Source organism: Calonectris borealis, chromosome W, assembly GCF_964195595.1.
Source record: "Calonectris borealis chromosome W, bCalBor7.hap1.2, whole genome shotgun sequence".
In the NCBI taxonomy this organism is placed as follows: Eukaryota; Metazoa; Chordata; class Aves; order Procellariiformes; family Procellariidae; genus Calonectris; species Calonectris borealis.
The window spans coordinates 7079093-7095953 of NC_134351.1; the positions used below are offsets into that span (position 1 = coordinate 7079093).

The 16861-nt window shown below is 36.8% G+C and overlaps 1 protein-coding gene across 2 annotated transcripts in view; it reads right to left on the reverse strand.

Moving 5' to 3' along the window:
* Positions 1-16861, reverse strand: part of LOC142074872 (phosphatidylinositol 3-kinase catalytic subunit type 3-like) — a 79308-nt gene that overhangs the window by 45996 nt on the left and 16451 nt on the right. Inside the window, exons 7-18 of one of the 2 annotated variants that reach the window (XM_075135795.1) lie at positions 15074-15145; positions 14549-14638; positions 13866-13970; positions 13285-13377; positions 11344-11529; positions 9883-10037; positions 8518-8605; positions 8259-8306; positions 7245-7312; positions 4305-4410; positions 3330-3446; positions 1596-1727 (exon numbers count right to left, since the gene is read on the reverse strand). In XM_075135795.1, the coding sequence (XP_074991896.1) occupies positions 1596-1727; positions 3330-3446; positions 4305-4410; positions 7245-7312; positions 8259-8306; positions 8518-8605; positions 9883-10037; positions 11344-11529; positions 13285-13377; positions 13866-13970; positions 14549-14638; positions 15074-15145 (1260 nt within the window). The remainder of the gene's footprint in view (positions 1-1595; positions 1728-3329; positions 3447-4304; positions 4411-7244; positions 7313-8258; positions 8307-8517; positions 8606-9882; positions 10038-11343; positions 11530-13284; positions 13378-13865; positions 13971-14548; positions 14639-15073; positions 15146-16861) is intronic. The other variant, XM_075135794.1, reaches the window with a different exon arrangement.

The following is a 16861-nucleotide window of genomic DNA, read 5'->3' on the forward strand; positions in this document are numbered from 1 at the left end:
CTATTGCAACTGACCAACTCACTTCCCTCAAAGCGAAACAAAAAAAAAATCAAGGATACAGAGTTTAATATTTGAACAATTACGATAGATTTTCACATGCAATCAATGTTTCAAAATTATTAAGTTCATAAATAAAGGAAAAGTGATTCTTTAAACAGTCCTACAAAAGCTGCCACGTGATGTCCAAGAGCACCAAAAATTAATCATTCTTCCCTCTTTGGGTGTGTTTGGTTTTTATCCCATAGTACAGAATGAGAGATTAAATGGAAATCTGTAACCTTTCAGAATCAGGAGGATTGAAACCATCTCTGATTTTGAAACAAGTTACATCTCATATTTTTGGTCCTAAATTTTCTACATTGCTATGGAAGACCAGTATGTAGAAGATTATCTGACTTGAGTTTGTCCTGATCAAGTTGAGCTATTATTCTTGATAGGAAATATTTAGTTGCTGTTCCAGCAGTCTTTTTGTCAACATTCTTCCCCCAACCCTTAAATCATATTCACACTAAAAGCTGACTCAAGTTTACAAAACCTTGTTTTCATGACAAGATCTCTCCAATGTTGCCTCCAACCTGAGGTGCAAGAGCATGGAACTGAAGCAGCATACTCTTCAAAGAGACTAACTGGTATATAAAGTAGCAAGCCAAAGCTGGGAAACCAAGAGATGGTATGGTAGAAAACTATGCAAAAATGGTCATCTCTGATTTTAAGTAAACACAAATTATATCACAGTCAGTAAGCATCTCTCAAAGTTTGAAACTACTGGGTATAATAAATTTGTGACCTAGTAGGGATGATGTGGCAACATGAGTTTTTTAATTGGCAGAGAATGCCTCCTGGATGTAGGCCTGACTGGTAAAGCTCATTTTGGTCATCTTAAACTTAGATCACAGTCACCTATATGAGTTGAAACTAAATTTATGAAGAGGTCCTACATCACTGGACACAGGTAATAACTTACATTCCAGGCAATAACTTACATTCCAAGTAGGACAGGAAGCAAAATAACCCCAGCCCTTTCAACAGCACATTGACTGTTTATTAACTAGATTAAGGGCTGGTCATATGATCACAATCAACGGCTACAGATTGGTTTAAGGACTTACCAACCATAGGGATACAGGATCTACCTGTCAGCCCACTGCAAGTGCATGAAATGGACCACCTTATTGCTTTCCAGTCTCTACCAATTTCACAGTTTTATTTTGCAATGGAAGACACACATACATCTAGCAGAGATGCAGCACACCTGACTTGATTTGTATGATTTTGATCATAAGTGGTATTCCTGTTAAACACAGTCTAACTAAAGTTCAGAGAATTTCTGAACCAGGAAGCATGCCTTCAGCTTGGGGACTTCATAAACTTTATAAACTGTATCAGTCTTATAAAAGCTTCATTAAAATTTTCACATTAACTTGACAAAAAGAGTTTCATAAAGAAAATAAAGAGTTGTTTAACCACTTTAAGAGCACATTACAGTTACATTTTGCCTCGACTACGTCAGCCCCTTTAAATCTTTCAACCGATGTTTCTAAGCTTAGTGCTCATAAGGTTTGTTTGTATTTCAGCTATTCAGAGATCCCATTTACCTTGAAAAGTGTGGCTTTTTCAGGGATTATCCCTTTAATTTTCACTTGAGGTTCCAGAGGAAGTGGAATAAGTTCCATATCTGCTAAATTCATCTTTTCGTTATCTGCTAACAATGCCTGAAGTCTCTCATTCTAAAAGAATAAAAAATTGGGTTTTTTTTAAAAAAAAACACAATCATAACACACATACTAGGCATATATGAAAAGTTTAAAAGTCTTTTAACGAAGGATGTGTTATTAGTAAACATCCAATTTATTAAATTCTTTACTCTTCCAAAGAATCAAGGTTTCACTCTTAAAATCCAGTGAAATAAAAATTCTCCATTTGCAGTAATCTGAATAAGAAAGCGGATATTCCATCTAGTCTGAGTACAGCCAAGCCATTTTATAAGTGCCAAGTATGTCTTACAAAAATTTATTTCTAAATTGCCTGCACAAGTAGCAGGATGATTTATTTTCTATACCAGTATCAAATGTTAGTTCTGTTTCAGAAACTCGATTCAAGTCTTCAGCTCTGATCCTTTAAATCCCTGAACTCAAGGAGATTCCCTATCACCAATGAACCAAATTGCCAACAGCTTGCATAGATCTGATTTCAGAGCTTGCTCTACATTCCTACATCCTACAGTTACCAGAAATACAACACAGTTTTCGAGTTCTTTATGCTTGGTGTCCTATATAACAAAGGTCGAATACATAAAAGTCTCTAGTCTTTTCCCCTACCGAATATAACAGGCATGAACACAGACACACAGGAAGGTAGCCCACCACTGTTGGGAATGCTTCTATTGGTTAATTGCTGCTAGCTAGATTTTAATCCAAAAATCAAAGCTGTGTGTTTCTTAGTTTTACAGAAATATCATGGCAATTATAAAACAACGTTTGACAGAACACTACCAATCTATTGCACAAGCAGGAAATACATTCTTATGAATTGAAAACCCCTCCTCCTCTTTTAGTGATTACACCTTTATTATTACTGATAGATAGGACATACACAAAATTTCATAAAAACAATGCAATGCTTAAGTGTTTCATTTTCCCGCACAAATATATACCCAACAAGAAAGAAGGTGAAAAAAATTACTACACTAAAAAATCCATGCTTAAAAATACTGATGTGTGTCAGAGGAAAATACATGAATAGAAATTCTTTTGGCATTCCTGCTTCCTCTTCACATCTGTCTGTCAAGTTCACTTGAAATATTTTAACTAAGAAGGGCAAAGCTTCTTAAAATGCACCTATGATAGAAATCCTTTTCCTCAAGATGCAACAGATAACTTTCAGAGAAGGCAAAGTTCTGCTAAACACACACCTTATACAAGAATAGTTTTGTTGCTCTCGGAATAAACGAAACCTTGCTGCTAGTCAAATTTCATTATCTATCCCAGCATAATTCTTATACCACAATAACCTCTGCTCCCTTCCCACGTGCCCCACAACTTGTTCGCTGTCATATCATCAACTATTCAATTAGTCCCATATCTTCCTTTTACCAAAATATCCCAAGATTTTTCTCAAGGGTCTCTTCTCTTTTTCTTCTACAAACTTTCAGAACACTTTTGAACTCTGACTCAGCTAAACCTCTCCTAAGTTTGTTTAAAATCTGCTAAAATTATTACAGGATGGGCAGACATCTGTTATAAATCTCAGTGCTAAGAATTTTTACTGGAAAGCTAACATTCCTATTGTCAAATTCTAGCCAGAGATAAGTTTTCCAATCCTTTAGTTACCTTTTTTTTACGATTCCCACTTTCACGCTGCACTGCTTTCATCACATGAACCAGCCGATCTACAAAGGTCTGCTGGGCTGCTAACAATGAACGCATAACTCTGACAGACTTATCACCCTAAGTGAATTAAAAGAAACAAAATTAGTTCTTTGTTATGTAATTATTTTATCTAGAAATTATTCCTTTATTCTTAGACCTTAGGCTTTTTAGAGGCAAGTGAATAAAGATCAATTTCCTGTCAATTCGAAAGGTATTTTCCGTAAAACACAATCAGAATCACTGTAGCTGGCAATCAATTATCTGATGTACCAGTGCACTTCACTTGCATCAACAATTTCAGTAGTGAACAGTCATGCATGACAAACCTATTCACACAACCAAATTAAGTTAGTAAGGATAAGCACATGGAATATTCTTATGAAATGTAAGAGTCAGATTTGAATAACATCCCTACAATGGGAATTAATATGAACTGTGAGATACACTAAAATCAGGAAGGACTGCACATCTGCTATAAATTATAGATTGCAATTCACAAAAGTGGGGTTTTTTTGTTGTTTTTGTTTTTTTTTCCCACCACTGCTCCAGCATCCTCGGCTGCTGATACATAGAACAACACTGTGAAGTCAAAAGAGAGGTCTCTTGCCTCAATTTGCTCTGCAAGGACAAGTGCTTCCAATAACGAAACAGTAAATAAAATAGACTGATTACACAAGGCAGAGGGTTTTAGAACCAGCATGTTACTAACAGGAACAAGCAATAAAACAGAGGAAAAAATTATCAATACTTGTTCTTTTCTTTTTCAGCAGTTTCTTTGGTTTACCACAAACTCAAAATTCAAGCAAAAGTGGAAGCTTTTTTTAAGATTTCAATACATATGACATGAAAAACTGTCCTCCTTCTAGACACCTGTGCCTTTTTAAAGAATGACTATCCCAAAACACTATGTATTTCCTTACACAGAGGCATTATTACCTTCAGCAAAGCCTGACTAAATCTTCTCATCACATTTAAGTACATTTCGTGAGTCTTTGGGTCCCTCTGCTGAGTGTCTTGGTCTTCACACTCCACTATTACATACCTGCAGCATAAAAACAATCCAAGTTAACGCTGTACTCTGGTGCTATACAATTTGAGTGAAATACAGCAGCCCTGTATTATGGGCCTGGAACTAAAAATAAAGTTGATCTTTGAATGAGATATCAAACAACAGGTGAACTCTTCAAAATTGCATAGTCAAATTCCCACTTGGATCAGGAGAGTCTATCAAAGTTTCTGAGGTCTTCCACTTACAGTGAAGTGGCATCACTCAAACAGGACAAGTCAGAAGTCCAAATCATATGAACACTCCAACCGAGCAGTACACATGGGAGGAGTGGGCACTCCACTGTGCTACTACCCTCTACGTAACGTAGTGGCTGCAAACTCGCTATTCAAGTATATCTGCAAAAACATGAAGAATGTCACCCTACCTGTGTCCTATTTTACCATTAGCAATGATGGAAAAGACAGTAGTGGCCTTGAAGCAGCTCTGCAAAGTCTACATTCCAAAATAAGTTTTCATTTCTAAAATTATGATTCGAGTACAAGATTTAAACAGTACAATTTGGAACAGTTATATTGAAAATTTAATTTGATATGTTAAGCAGTTGTTTGGAAAGCTTTTGTGCTTATTTCTACTCACAACACTGACAACCAAAAAGTAGCTATGCATGGAAAGTCATCTTTCTGTTGACCAATATATCTCTGAGTATTACCCAGTAAAAACATATACCTCACTATCAAAAAAAGGAAGAAATTAGCAAGTCTGTCGATTTTCAGACTTTGAATTCAAAAGCGACTCCACACATTCAACAAACATACTTGGACTTTATGTTGACAGGTAGAATTACCTGTTCCTGATGCACTTGTGCAGAATCTCTTTGCAACTGAATGATTATGGGACAAGATTAGAGGTTTGTCATTTGCAGCTGATCAGATTTGACTAGTCTTATTTATAAATACATAATATATTATATACATTAAAGTAAAGCATATGTAACTTCTTCCATGAGTATTATCTCAATGAAATCTGCAACTAGATTACTTCCAAAACTTTGCAAATATATTGTTCTACACCATTCCCTCACTAAAATGACAAAATTAGATTGCAGTAATAAGTGTATAAAAATAAGCCCATATTTACAAAGTCTGTTCACCAAAACTTCAAGGAAAACAGGAAGTAATGAATTGAAACATGCCATTTTCATCTTAATTTGTTAAAAAGCCTTAGACAGTTTCTCAAAGCTATCTTGAAGCAAGGAGTAAGAGTAATGCTTCATACTTGGATAGGTGTCTCATACGTCCGAAGAAGAGACAGAAAAAAGCAGTAGCACTGACTTCCGTAGCCGCTGTTAAAGTATAAGGATAGGATAGCTTTACAATGATGAGTGACTGAGCAAGGAGGTTTGATTTTCAAGGGTTATTGTACTTTTTCCATTGATTATTTTAGGTGCATGCTGTGTCTGGATAGTTGAAACAAGCAATTGATCAGCAGCCAAGAGGATTTATTGCTATGTCAGCTCAAACAGTGGCTGCAACATTTGTATTTTGTCACTGAGAAATTGAGATGTCTGGAAAGAAAACAAAGAATAAATTGACTGGGGTTTTTGTTTGGGTTTGGTTTTTTTTTCTAGTCATAAGACAAAAAGTTCAGAGTTCTGGATGCTTTGAACTTTCTGTAGACTGTCTGAGATGTTGAAATGCAAGTGCACAGTTTCTATCAATGTGATAGACATAAGCTAACCTACTAACACTTATCTTAAATGAAGAATATTTGATTATGTCAAACGAGGCTTCTACGCACATCAGTTAGGCCTGCAATTATTTTAATCATTTAAATTTAATAGCACTTTTTTCTGAAGTCAAACATTATCAAGCCAAACATACATAAAAGTATGTACACTAAGAAACTGTAGATAGTTGTCCATTCATATATTTTCAACTTAAGCTATTGAAAATGCAATGAAATAAAACTTAAGACATTTACAAATGGAGTCACTCTCAGGGTAGGTTAGGGTTCTTGTAAGAATTTTATAAGAACAGTTTAGTAGGTTTACGTCACATATCACACTGTTCCTAATTCACAGCTTATCAGTGGTTAATATTCATAGCACATGAAGATATGATAATGTGTATTAGTATTTTTAATTATTAGATACATCTACAAAGGATACAAATGAGAATCATTTGACTTAAGTTTAGCCATGTAAAAGGCATCTAAGCTCTCTATTTTAAAATACGTGTGTATATACAAGTAAACAGCTGTATGTGTTGTGTATATGCATATACACATAAATATATACACATATACGCACACACTTTCACAGAGTACAGCTCTATTCACCTCAGCTTTCTTCAGATGAGAATTCTATCTGCAAATGCTTACTCAGAAGGCATGCAGACGACTAGTTTAGGCATCCAATTTAATTCTTAAATCACTGAAGTGAGAAAAGATCCTTAGCTGAGTAATCTTACCTCTCCACTATCTAGATGAACTACTCACAACTAAAGTTCCCCCTTTTAAAAAGGATGAACTTTATCTTCTTCTCACCACCATAAACAAATTGACTGACAACTTATAAACTATAGTTAGGCTTTTTTTTTTTCCTTTAAACACTGTACTTAATGTCTTATAAATCACCTTCCTTTATCTAACAGCAAAGCACATTTGTGCATTTTAAAAACCAGCACCCTCCTTTTACTACTTATTCTGTTCAGATGTGGTTTGTTTTAAATCTACTACTTCATCCTAACAGAAGTGGAGATTCTCAAGTTCTCAAGACAGGTCATCTTTTGCTGTGCATCCTTCTGGGCATGAGAGCTTTGATTTCAATTAGACATTGATACAGTATGAATAAATCGTTTCTAACATACCAGTATAAGTAGTTTGCCAACGTGGAATTTTTGCATGCTCGTGAAATCAAGAAAGTGCAAAGGTCTTGCTGGAAGGGATTTAAGAAAAGTAAAATTAAGTTATAAAGAAGTCTAAGCACTTGAGAGAGAGACAAAGTTAAGGAAAAACCCCAAATAATTGCAGGGAGTTTTGAGAGACACATTTCCTTCTAAAATCTGAATCCAATCCAACCTAATATTTAAATCGTATTAGTTTTAATATTACTCCAAATCCAGCAACAATACTACAAGTAAAAAAAGGTTTGCTACTACAATAATATATTCACCAACGTGTCAAAAGTACATGATGTAAAGTTTCTATTTACAATATATTACACTTTCCTCCTATGCAATTATCCCTTACTGCAAGATTCAACCCTGAAAGGGATTTGCTACCCTGTTTTGCATCCAGAAGATCTAAAACTCCTTAAAATGTTCTACATTTTAACATAAAGGAAAAAAATCTGTAAAGGATACACAACATTTAGCTGCTTTTTCAAGGTTTAATATTCCCACTAACAAGAAATCTGTGTATCTTTACTGATGTGCTCAATTGGAGGCTTATTTTCTATGCAGTACTGAGACCCAGAAAGGAAGATTTGCAACAGGGAATGGATCTTTAAGTTCAAAGACCAGTTAACTGCACATCAGATTAAAATCAGGTTCCCTCAAACTGTCTTTACCTTTTATCTTTCCCTCCCTCCAGTCCCATTTTTATTACTCTTCTACTTGTAGTATAAATTGAGTATAATCCTTGGCAGATGTAAATGAACACAGTGTCCCTCTTAGGTCCAAAAAGACCACACCCACACCAAAGAATACGGCTACAGGAAGAACAGACTGCAGAGATTAAAACATTTGGATAACTGTTTTCCGTTAAAAAAACTTGCTTTAGAACATCTCAAACACACACAATTATCTAATCAGCATGCGATAACCTTTGCAGTAATTTTCTCCTTTAAACAGAGTACTTTGATTTTATGAAGAATTCAATACCCAGTCCCCCAATTTTGGACAGTGTGACCATGTACATAAATAGATGGCCTGTAAAAAAAAAAAATCAGTTAAGCTATTGCTATTTTCTTAGCATTTTGTTTTTTGAGCACTGTAATTATTCAGCAAGATACAGTACAGCAGAAAGATTCAAATATTCACAGCAGAAAGATTCAAATATTCACAAACAAAAACTAAAAACAGTACTAGGTCACTAAAAAGCCACAAGTATCAAAAGTACAAGGTAAAGTATTTGACTTACATCTAGGTTTTCATTGTCTGCAAGTTCCTTTGCCTTCGAAGTAAGAGGTGGTGAGGAAACAGGTGGAATAGGACTCATGATCTGGGAACTACATCAAGGAAAGCATGTAACTGGCACAATTCAAAGTTCTTGCTTGGGGGGCAGGGGACATGCATGGAAATTGCAATGCATTTCACTTCCATAGCATAATAAATTCAGAAAACTGGAAGAGAAGCATCTTTGAAGATAGTAGCTCAACCCTGTTTCAGAACAAACTGCATGAACAGCAACTTTGACAGCTGCAAGGTCCTGAAAAAGGCAAAAATCTGTGCCTGGATAGCTACACAGTTTATGGTGGTGAAGGACATTCACTTACATCAAACCTAGCATTTTGTTTCATCTTCCATAAAAAAATAAGCAGATGGGAATAAATAGATGGGAATTTAGCAAATCCACATTTTCAGGATAAGCTTTTTTTAAATGTTCTTAAGATGAAATTGCTAATACACAACACCTGCAAGCACTCCTCTCTGGAATGCAATTACACATAACAGAGTAGACAAACCCAATGCTTGCAAGGCAAAATTATCAGACAGTGAATTTACCTGAAAGGAAGTAATCAAACAGCTCTACTAAAGTCTAAGTGTCATTGCAGCCTCAAAATACACCATACATCCCAGGACACCCACTCTACAGCTTAGCAGCAAGATCAATGAAAAGCAGTATTCTTGTAATATGAAAAGTATACCCTAACGACACAAGTGATTAGACACTGAAGCTTAAGACTAAAAATCCTGGAAATTTGTACTAAATATTCACGGGAGACTTCATTTAACCAAGTTTGTTTGCACCTGGCTTAATACCATATTAATTAGATACTTCAGCCTTTCCTTTGGATTCCTGCGAGAATAAAAAGTGTGCTCCCCCAGCTCCTTTACATTCACAGGACTCTCCCTACACCTTCTTTTACAGGAGCAGGAAGAAATTTCTTTCCATTTCAGACTGATCGGACTTCTAGATCCGTATTCTTTGATGAAAGTGGGAAGCGGAGCCTCATACAACAGCTTCATTGAAGACATCCTAACTTTTGCAAGGACAGAAGGAAGCAATGCCAGTGTTTTTCCTGCTCTCCAGAAGTTGTCTTCCTTTCATGCAGTAAGGTTAAAGGCCACAACCTCGAGATTAAGAATGTTTGCTCTGTAAACTATCTGTAGTCAGGAAATACATTCTGTGAAAGCTCAGGGCTTAATTATATTTTTTTATGTCACCGCTTCAGATTATAAAATAGAATGTTGAATATGCAATGATCCCTAAAAAGGAGAAAAAATATGAGGGCTTACAATGTTACGTGTTTCTGCTTTTCTACTGGAAATCTAAGCTTCTTACCTGTCTATTTCTGCACCATTAGTTCCAGATGTTGTCATGCTTTCTGACATTGAACCTTGACTGTCCCTCTTGCTAGGTTCCAGTCCATTCTTTATGTCATCGAAGTTTTCATATTTCAATGCCTGGACTAACTGTAGCAGGTACATCAGCAAATCCTCATGGAGGAAAAAAATGAAAATTAATTGAGGGGGTCAGTCAAAGCTGACTAGGACGCCATATGATTTCAAAATTCCAATTTATAGAAGAACTTATTCAGGATTCAGTGACCTACAAAGAAATGGAAATTGGGGTCTCCCTAGCAAGCAATATGCAATAGAAGAACTGGTGTAGGATGGAGTTTGACTCCCAAAAGATGCTGAATTATCACACTACTAGTTTTTTATTACTCAAAAGTAGTTAAGTGCTAATTAAGGAAATATTTAAGTACAATTACTACTTTAAAGTTCTCTTTAGTTAAGCTGCCCTACTTGCTTTCAGCATTCACAAAATAAGCCTTCCAGTTTGTGGCTCCCAAGAAGAAAATTCAAGCATAAAATCTGGATCATGGTACCAGGAATTCAGATTCTCTCCTCTCTTATGCACTACCTTTTTTTTTTTTCCCTTTGATCCCTTGTGTAGCTGGGGATCAAAAAAAAAAAAAACACGTATCTGATCTATTTTAGATTGAAGAATAGAATTTTAATCACTTGTTGTTTGTAATGAATTTGTTTCCCCTACTATTCCACTTCCTCTGTTTAGCTGCCTTCAAATGTTTTGTAAAAGGTACATTTTTAAAGTCAAAGCAGTATGACCGTGGCTATTGAAGTGGGCTTGCAAAAATTTATATTTATGCTTCCTATTTTAAACTCTATTGATTCCCAAGGATTCAAGAGTTATGGTAATACATTCAAAGTATTTTTTTTTAAACTGTCAGAAGAAAATAAAATATATTAATTAAAATTTAACATAATTTAACATCTATTTAAGTGGGCTCACTCACAAATCACAGCTCATCATATTCTAATCAGTATACAATTAGAAACACCTTATTTCCACAGACGCTTTTCTACTGACTTTCTTTAGCAAAAGAGTACAACGATAAACTACTTCAATTTACCAGGTGGATTTGTTGGAAATCCTTTAGTAGACTATTTAACTTCAGAGCATTTCTATGCAGGTTAGCATTCAAAATTTATCACTGGTTTCTGGGGAGAACATATGTTGTCTCACTTTGTTTGACAAAACGTGCTATCACTGGCTGTTCATACTAAGACAATTATCAATGAGTGCCATTTAATAATGTGCTCCGTAAAGAGCTTATAGTAAATAGCATTACAGCAAATTTCTTTTTTTTTTCCCTTAGTTTTCCATCACTATTATTCACTTAAATGCCTTAAAAAGTAGAAAACATTTCAAGTACTCAATGAGACTAAAAATCCTGAGACCAGCTGACTTCACATGTAGCCACAGACCAATGAATACCTCATCATCAGCCTGCTGAAGCCTGGCAACGGCATAGCGTCGAACCGTTGGGTTGGTGAAGTGAGATGACAGAAGTTCTAGAGAGTCTTCCACATCCATGGGCTTCCACTTGCCCAGTAGCTCCAGTGCTTGCTTTGCCTCTTGTGGTAGGTCCCAGTTGACACATTTTAAGAATTTTGTCAAGGCCTAAATAGAAAGGGATTGGACAATTCATCAGTGAAAAGCCAGGCTAAACAAATGATTTAGAATAGAATAGAGGCTATTTCAGTTGGAAGAGAGCTACAGCAATCATCTAGTCCTGACCAATTCAGGGCTGATCAAGATAAAGCATGTTGTTAAGGGCATTGTCCAAATGCCTCTTAAACTCTGACAGGCTTGGGGCATCGACCACCTCTCTAGGAAGCCTGTGCCAGGGTTTGACCACCCTCTCGGTAAAGAAATGCTTCCTAATGTCCAGTCTGAACCTCCTCTGGCACAGCTTTGAACCATTCCCACAAGTCCTATCACTGGATACCAGGGAGAAGAGCTCAGCACCTCCCTCTCCACATCCCCTCCTCAAGTAGCTGTAGAGAGCAATGAGGTCGCCCCTCAGCCTCCTTTCCTCCAAACTAGACAAGCCCAAAGTCCTTAGCTGCTCCTCAGAGGACATTCCTTCAGCCCTTTCACCAGCTTTGTTGCCCTCCTCTAGACACATTCAAGGACCTTCACATCCTTCTCAAATCGTGGGGCCCAGAACTGCACACAGTATTCAAGATGAGGCTGCACCAATGCTGAACACAGCAGGATAATCACCTTTTTTGACCGGCTGGTCAAGCTGTCTTTGATGCACCCCAGGATGCAGTTTGCCCTCTCGGCTGCCAGGGCACACCGCTGACTCATATTGAGCTGCTGTCAACCAGCACCCCCAGATCCCTTTCTGCAGGGCTGTCCTCCAGCCACTCCTCTCCCAGTTTATACTTTTGCCCAGCGTTACTCCATCGTAGGTGCAGAATCCAGTATTTGGACTTGTTAAATTTCACCCCATTAATCATTGCCCAATGCTCCAATCTAGATGCCTCTGCAAGGCCTCTTGTCCCTCGAGAGAGTCAACAGCATCTCCCAGTTTGGTATCATCAGCAAACTTGCTAATAGTGCGTTCAACTCCTGCATCCAGATCATTGATAAAAATATTGAACCAAACTGGCACTAGAATTGAACCCTAAAGAACACCGCTGGTCGCCAGACAGATGTAGCCCCATTTACTACAACCCTTTGATCTCTGCCCTTCAGCCAGCTCTTCACCCAGCGCACCGTGACCCCGCTCATCCCACAGTTGGACAACTTGTCCAAGAGGATGATGTGAAAATAATGTTTCACATTAAGGTAGAACTAGATTCAGGCTATATTTACATAAGCACAGACCTGAGGAGCCTTACTGATGTAAGTGACAATATGATATTGGATTGTTTTAATATGTCCCAAGAAACTGCAGCTGGGTTATCGTCTAAGTAAAATGTAAAGTCAATGGTTACTGCTCTACCACAATTATCACTATATAAAAAATGCCCACTGCTGGGGGATTATTTAGTTATTTAATTTAATTTGGGTTTTTGGCATGCTGCTACATATTCTGGTAATGCTAACCCTTGTCTTAAAGGGATGAAGAAGCTCCTCTTTAATAAATTTTGCTTGCTGAAATCAAAATTGGCAACACTGGTATTTTAAGCTGACAGTCAGTGTTTGTAGAAAGACTGCTGTAGTAATAGCCAGTTCATACGATTTAAGAGGGAAAATTACAGTTACCAATTTTTACATCAGTAACATTGTAGAAAAAGTTAAAATAATCTTGACTAGCTTCTAAGACACTGAAGCTCTGTATCTCTGCAAGGACAGAACATTATAGAATAGTGCCAGATGAAGCACCTCTTGCATTAGTAAGTCCTCTCAAATCATTCAACTTACCTTCTCCTGATTGGTAAGGTAATATCTGAATTTCCAAACTAGATCCTGTTCCTCGTACGTCAGCTGCTTTGTTGGTGGATAACTCACTATGATCTATTAGATACATAGTCAGAAAGTGAGTTTAAAACATGAACAGGCATAATCAACAAGTTAACAGACTATGCTGTGACAAAGCACAACACTTACAACACACAAAAATAGCTAGAAAGAAAAAAAAAAGCCTTCCAACAATACAAAGTTCTCATGCTATCATGGTGATGCTCCTCAGTTACATGGTTGATTGAACAGGCAGCGTAGGCAAACATACACAGTTACTTTAAGACTACCATCAACACCTACATGGTATGTGCACAATATGCATTCTTATCCCCCCAAAACTGTTTTACAAAAAAATGAGCAAGTACCTTCTGCTGCTTTCCCAGTTGGACTCATCTAACTAACCACTTGTAAGAAACACTTAACAACTTTTCTTCATTACTTTCTTTAAACTGAAGTGAACTGTATTTTCCTTAAACTGCCACCACATATTAATACCAAACTACCTAATAAAATTGAATTTCGCCATCGTATGACTGACTTACATTAAGCTGATCTCGCGTAGCTGCATTAGGCTTCAGATCATGATCAGAAGGTCCACTTCTTAAACTTCGAGCAAGCTTGTGATGTTTGCTTTCTACTAAGTTCTCCTAAACGCGGAGGGTAAGTCAGTATTTATAAATATTTAAACTCCAGAGAAAATTACTGTTGAAATGAAACCATCTAGCAAAGACTCACCAGTATCTTTAATAATGCATGACAATTAAAATTCACACCTAAAACTACAAAGTCTTCTGGATTTTTTTTTGTTGTTGTTTTAGAAGAAACTCCTTCAATAATATGTGGAGGGTTGTTGGGGATTTTGAAGTTTTGGGTTGTTTTTTTTTTACTTCAAACAATTTACAAACCTTATCTTGCCTTTTGGTGAATTGCTGCAAAATTCAAGCGCTTCAGTCAACCCATCTGTGATTTACACAGCACTCAAACGTGCTAGCCGCTTTTTAAACATTTTTAGGATGTTTGCAGTATAAAGCTTTGTATGCAAGAAAAACTTCTCAAAAAGTTTTCCCACTGTTAATACCATGTTAGCAACAGTAGGAGCCACAATAGGAGCCACAGTGTCAACGAGATTTCAGCAGCCAAGGCAGTTTTCAGCATTGTCAGACTTGCTCTTGCAGTGTTAGATTACACAGTGCTCAAACAGTGTTGCCAGTAGAAGCCCACTTACATTAAGGTTCCCAAAGCTGCCAATACCAGTCCCACTGAATTGGCATCCACAATAATGGAAATCTTTTCTAGAACTGTACTTAGGCACTGTCTACATGAAAGACAACATACAAGAGAGTGTAGGGAGAAAATATTTTAACAGACGAAGAGACCAAGAGTTACTGCACTTTCCGCTAAATTTCTGTTCTTCAGCTCCCTCTTACCTTATATTCCCACCCTCTGACCTCTTTTGCCAACAATCCCCCTTCTCTGCTTTCCTATACCTCAGAAGCAAGCACATTAGGTATGGAAAGGAGGAGATGAACATAAGCATTAAATCAATTCTTGTATTTCAATCTAGCAGCAGCAGGAAAAAAAAAATTACAAAAAGTCAAATCCATTGATATTTCTCAACTGGTCAAATACATCTTTCCACTGGAATTTTAAAATATTGAAGACAGCAATATAGGCAAACTTTTATCTCCATTTATGAAAACTTCAACAAAAATACTATAATACAGATTGCGTTACCTGGAACATTGCTTACCATAGACATCTGGGGATCTGGAATCTTAACAATTTCAGAACTTGTTAAAATTGGAGATGACTCATCACCATCCTGAACGACAAAAAGTTAAAGACATATTAAACATCTCAAGTTTTAGGAAAAAAACAACATGTCATATTAATATATCGTGACTTATACTACAGTGAAAGAATGACGCAACTGCACCTTGCTGACTTTTGATAGTTATAAAGGGGAAAACAAGTTTTTCTTGTTAGTTTTTGCCAGATGATAAACAAGGTGGCAACACAGATGAAAGTTCATCCGAGGAGTAGCTTGGCAACTCACTACCATGCTGGCTCACAGGTGAGCAGAGGAATTTGCCATTATCATTACATGTGTTTTCTGGAAGCACAAAGAGAAACCAAATCAGGGTCCATATTTCCACCAAAATCAAATAATTTCCTAGAAATAACAACCAGGTTGCAGAAAATATCTCCTAATACTTCAACATACAGGCTCTCTGAAACACAGACGAATTTAGGAAGATATAAGCGTGCCTATCTATCACAGGTTCCACACGGAACGTGACAGTGTCTTCTAGAAGTTCATGCTGTGCTGCTCTGGCAGTATGACAGGAGCCTACTCGTTTTCCTTAGGGGAGTCTAACCTGCTGCTGCATAAGGAAGGGAAAGGAGAAGCTAAAAGTTTCCTGTTTGAACCAGGCAGAAGGAAAAAATACAAAGCCTACCACCACATGACAGAAACAGCAACTCTGTTTTCCTCTAGTCACACCCAGTCACTCGGTTTTGGATTTTTTACCTTGAAAGTGTAACTAAGCATTAATTGACACAATCTACAGAAGAACATTTCATTTAAAAGACAGTATAAAACAGTAAAACGGAAAAAACAAGACAACACCAGCATAATATGTGCTATGCTATATTTATACTTAGTTTGTTCTCATTTATTTTGGAGTAAATTTCAGCTCAGAATAAAGTGTTTTTGACATACCAACATTTCCCTCAATAATGTAAATTTTGAGATAACTTGCTCAGGTTTGCTTCTGCCCCCGTCCTCCTGTTTTGTTTTGTTTTTTTTTTTTTCTCCTCCTGCTTCTCCAATCACATATGCCTCTTGGGATGGCTTTGCTTTTATACTTTTCAGAGGTAACTTTCAAAGAAGCAAGGGGCTTGTGTAAGGGGAAGAACAAGTCACCAACAAGACACAGGAGTTATAATTGCCATTAACATTTCAGGAGAAGCATTTTTTCCCAGCTACATAACTTTTGTGTTGCTGACTACAGTAAAAGATCTCTTGTTATTAAAGTGCACGTTCAGGAAGACACTTCTATTACATTTATTACTGTCCTATGCCTTTCTGAAGTAACAATTTTACAGTCAAAATAATGACAGTAACTACACACATCCTTCCTAATTAAGGGAAATACACATACAATCTGGCTGTGGCTGATGATGGTCCCAAAACATGAGCAGCATTGCTTTTCCCATTAGTCTTTAAAAAAGTTCGCATGCAAACGCTGAGGAGGACAAAGAGGACATTTGCATACAGTTTCTCTGTTTTAAAACCATACTGCCTACATAATGAACTTAGCTTTAACCCAATAGTATAGAATTAATAGTATTTCCGAAGTATTTCTATTATAACAAAATACTACTGCACCACTGTAACAGTAGACTGAACTGAGTTGAAGCCACACTGACAGATCAGCACTCGCATTGTACTAAAACGTCTGCCATCTCGTCAGACAGAACTTTCAGGTCATGTTATACTAGTTTTACTAAGTCAAATTACATAAAAAACAATGAA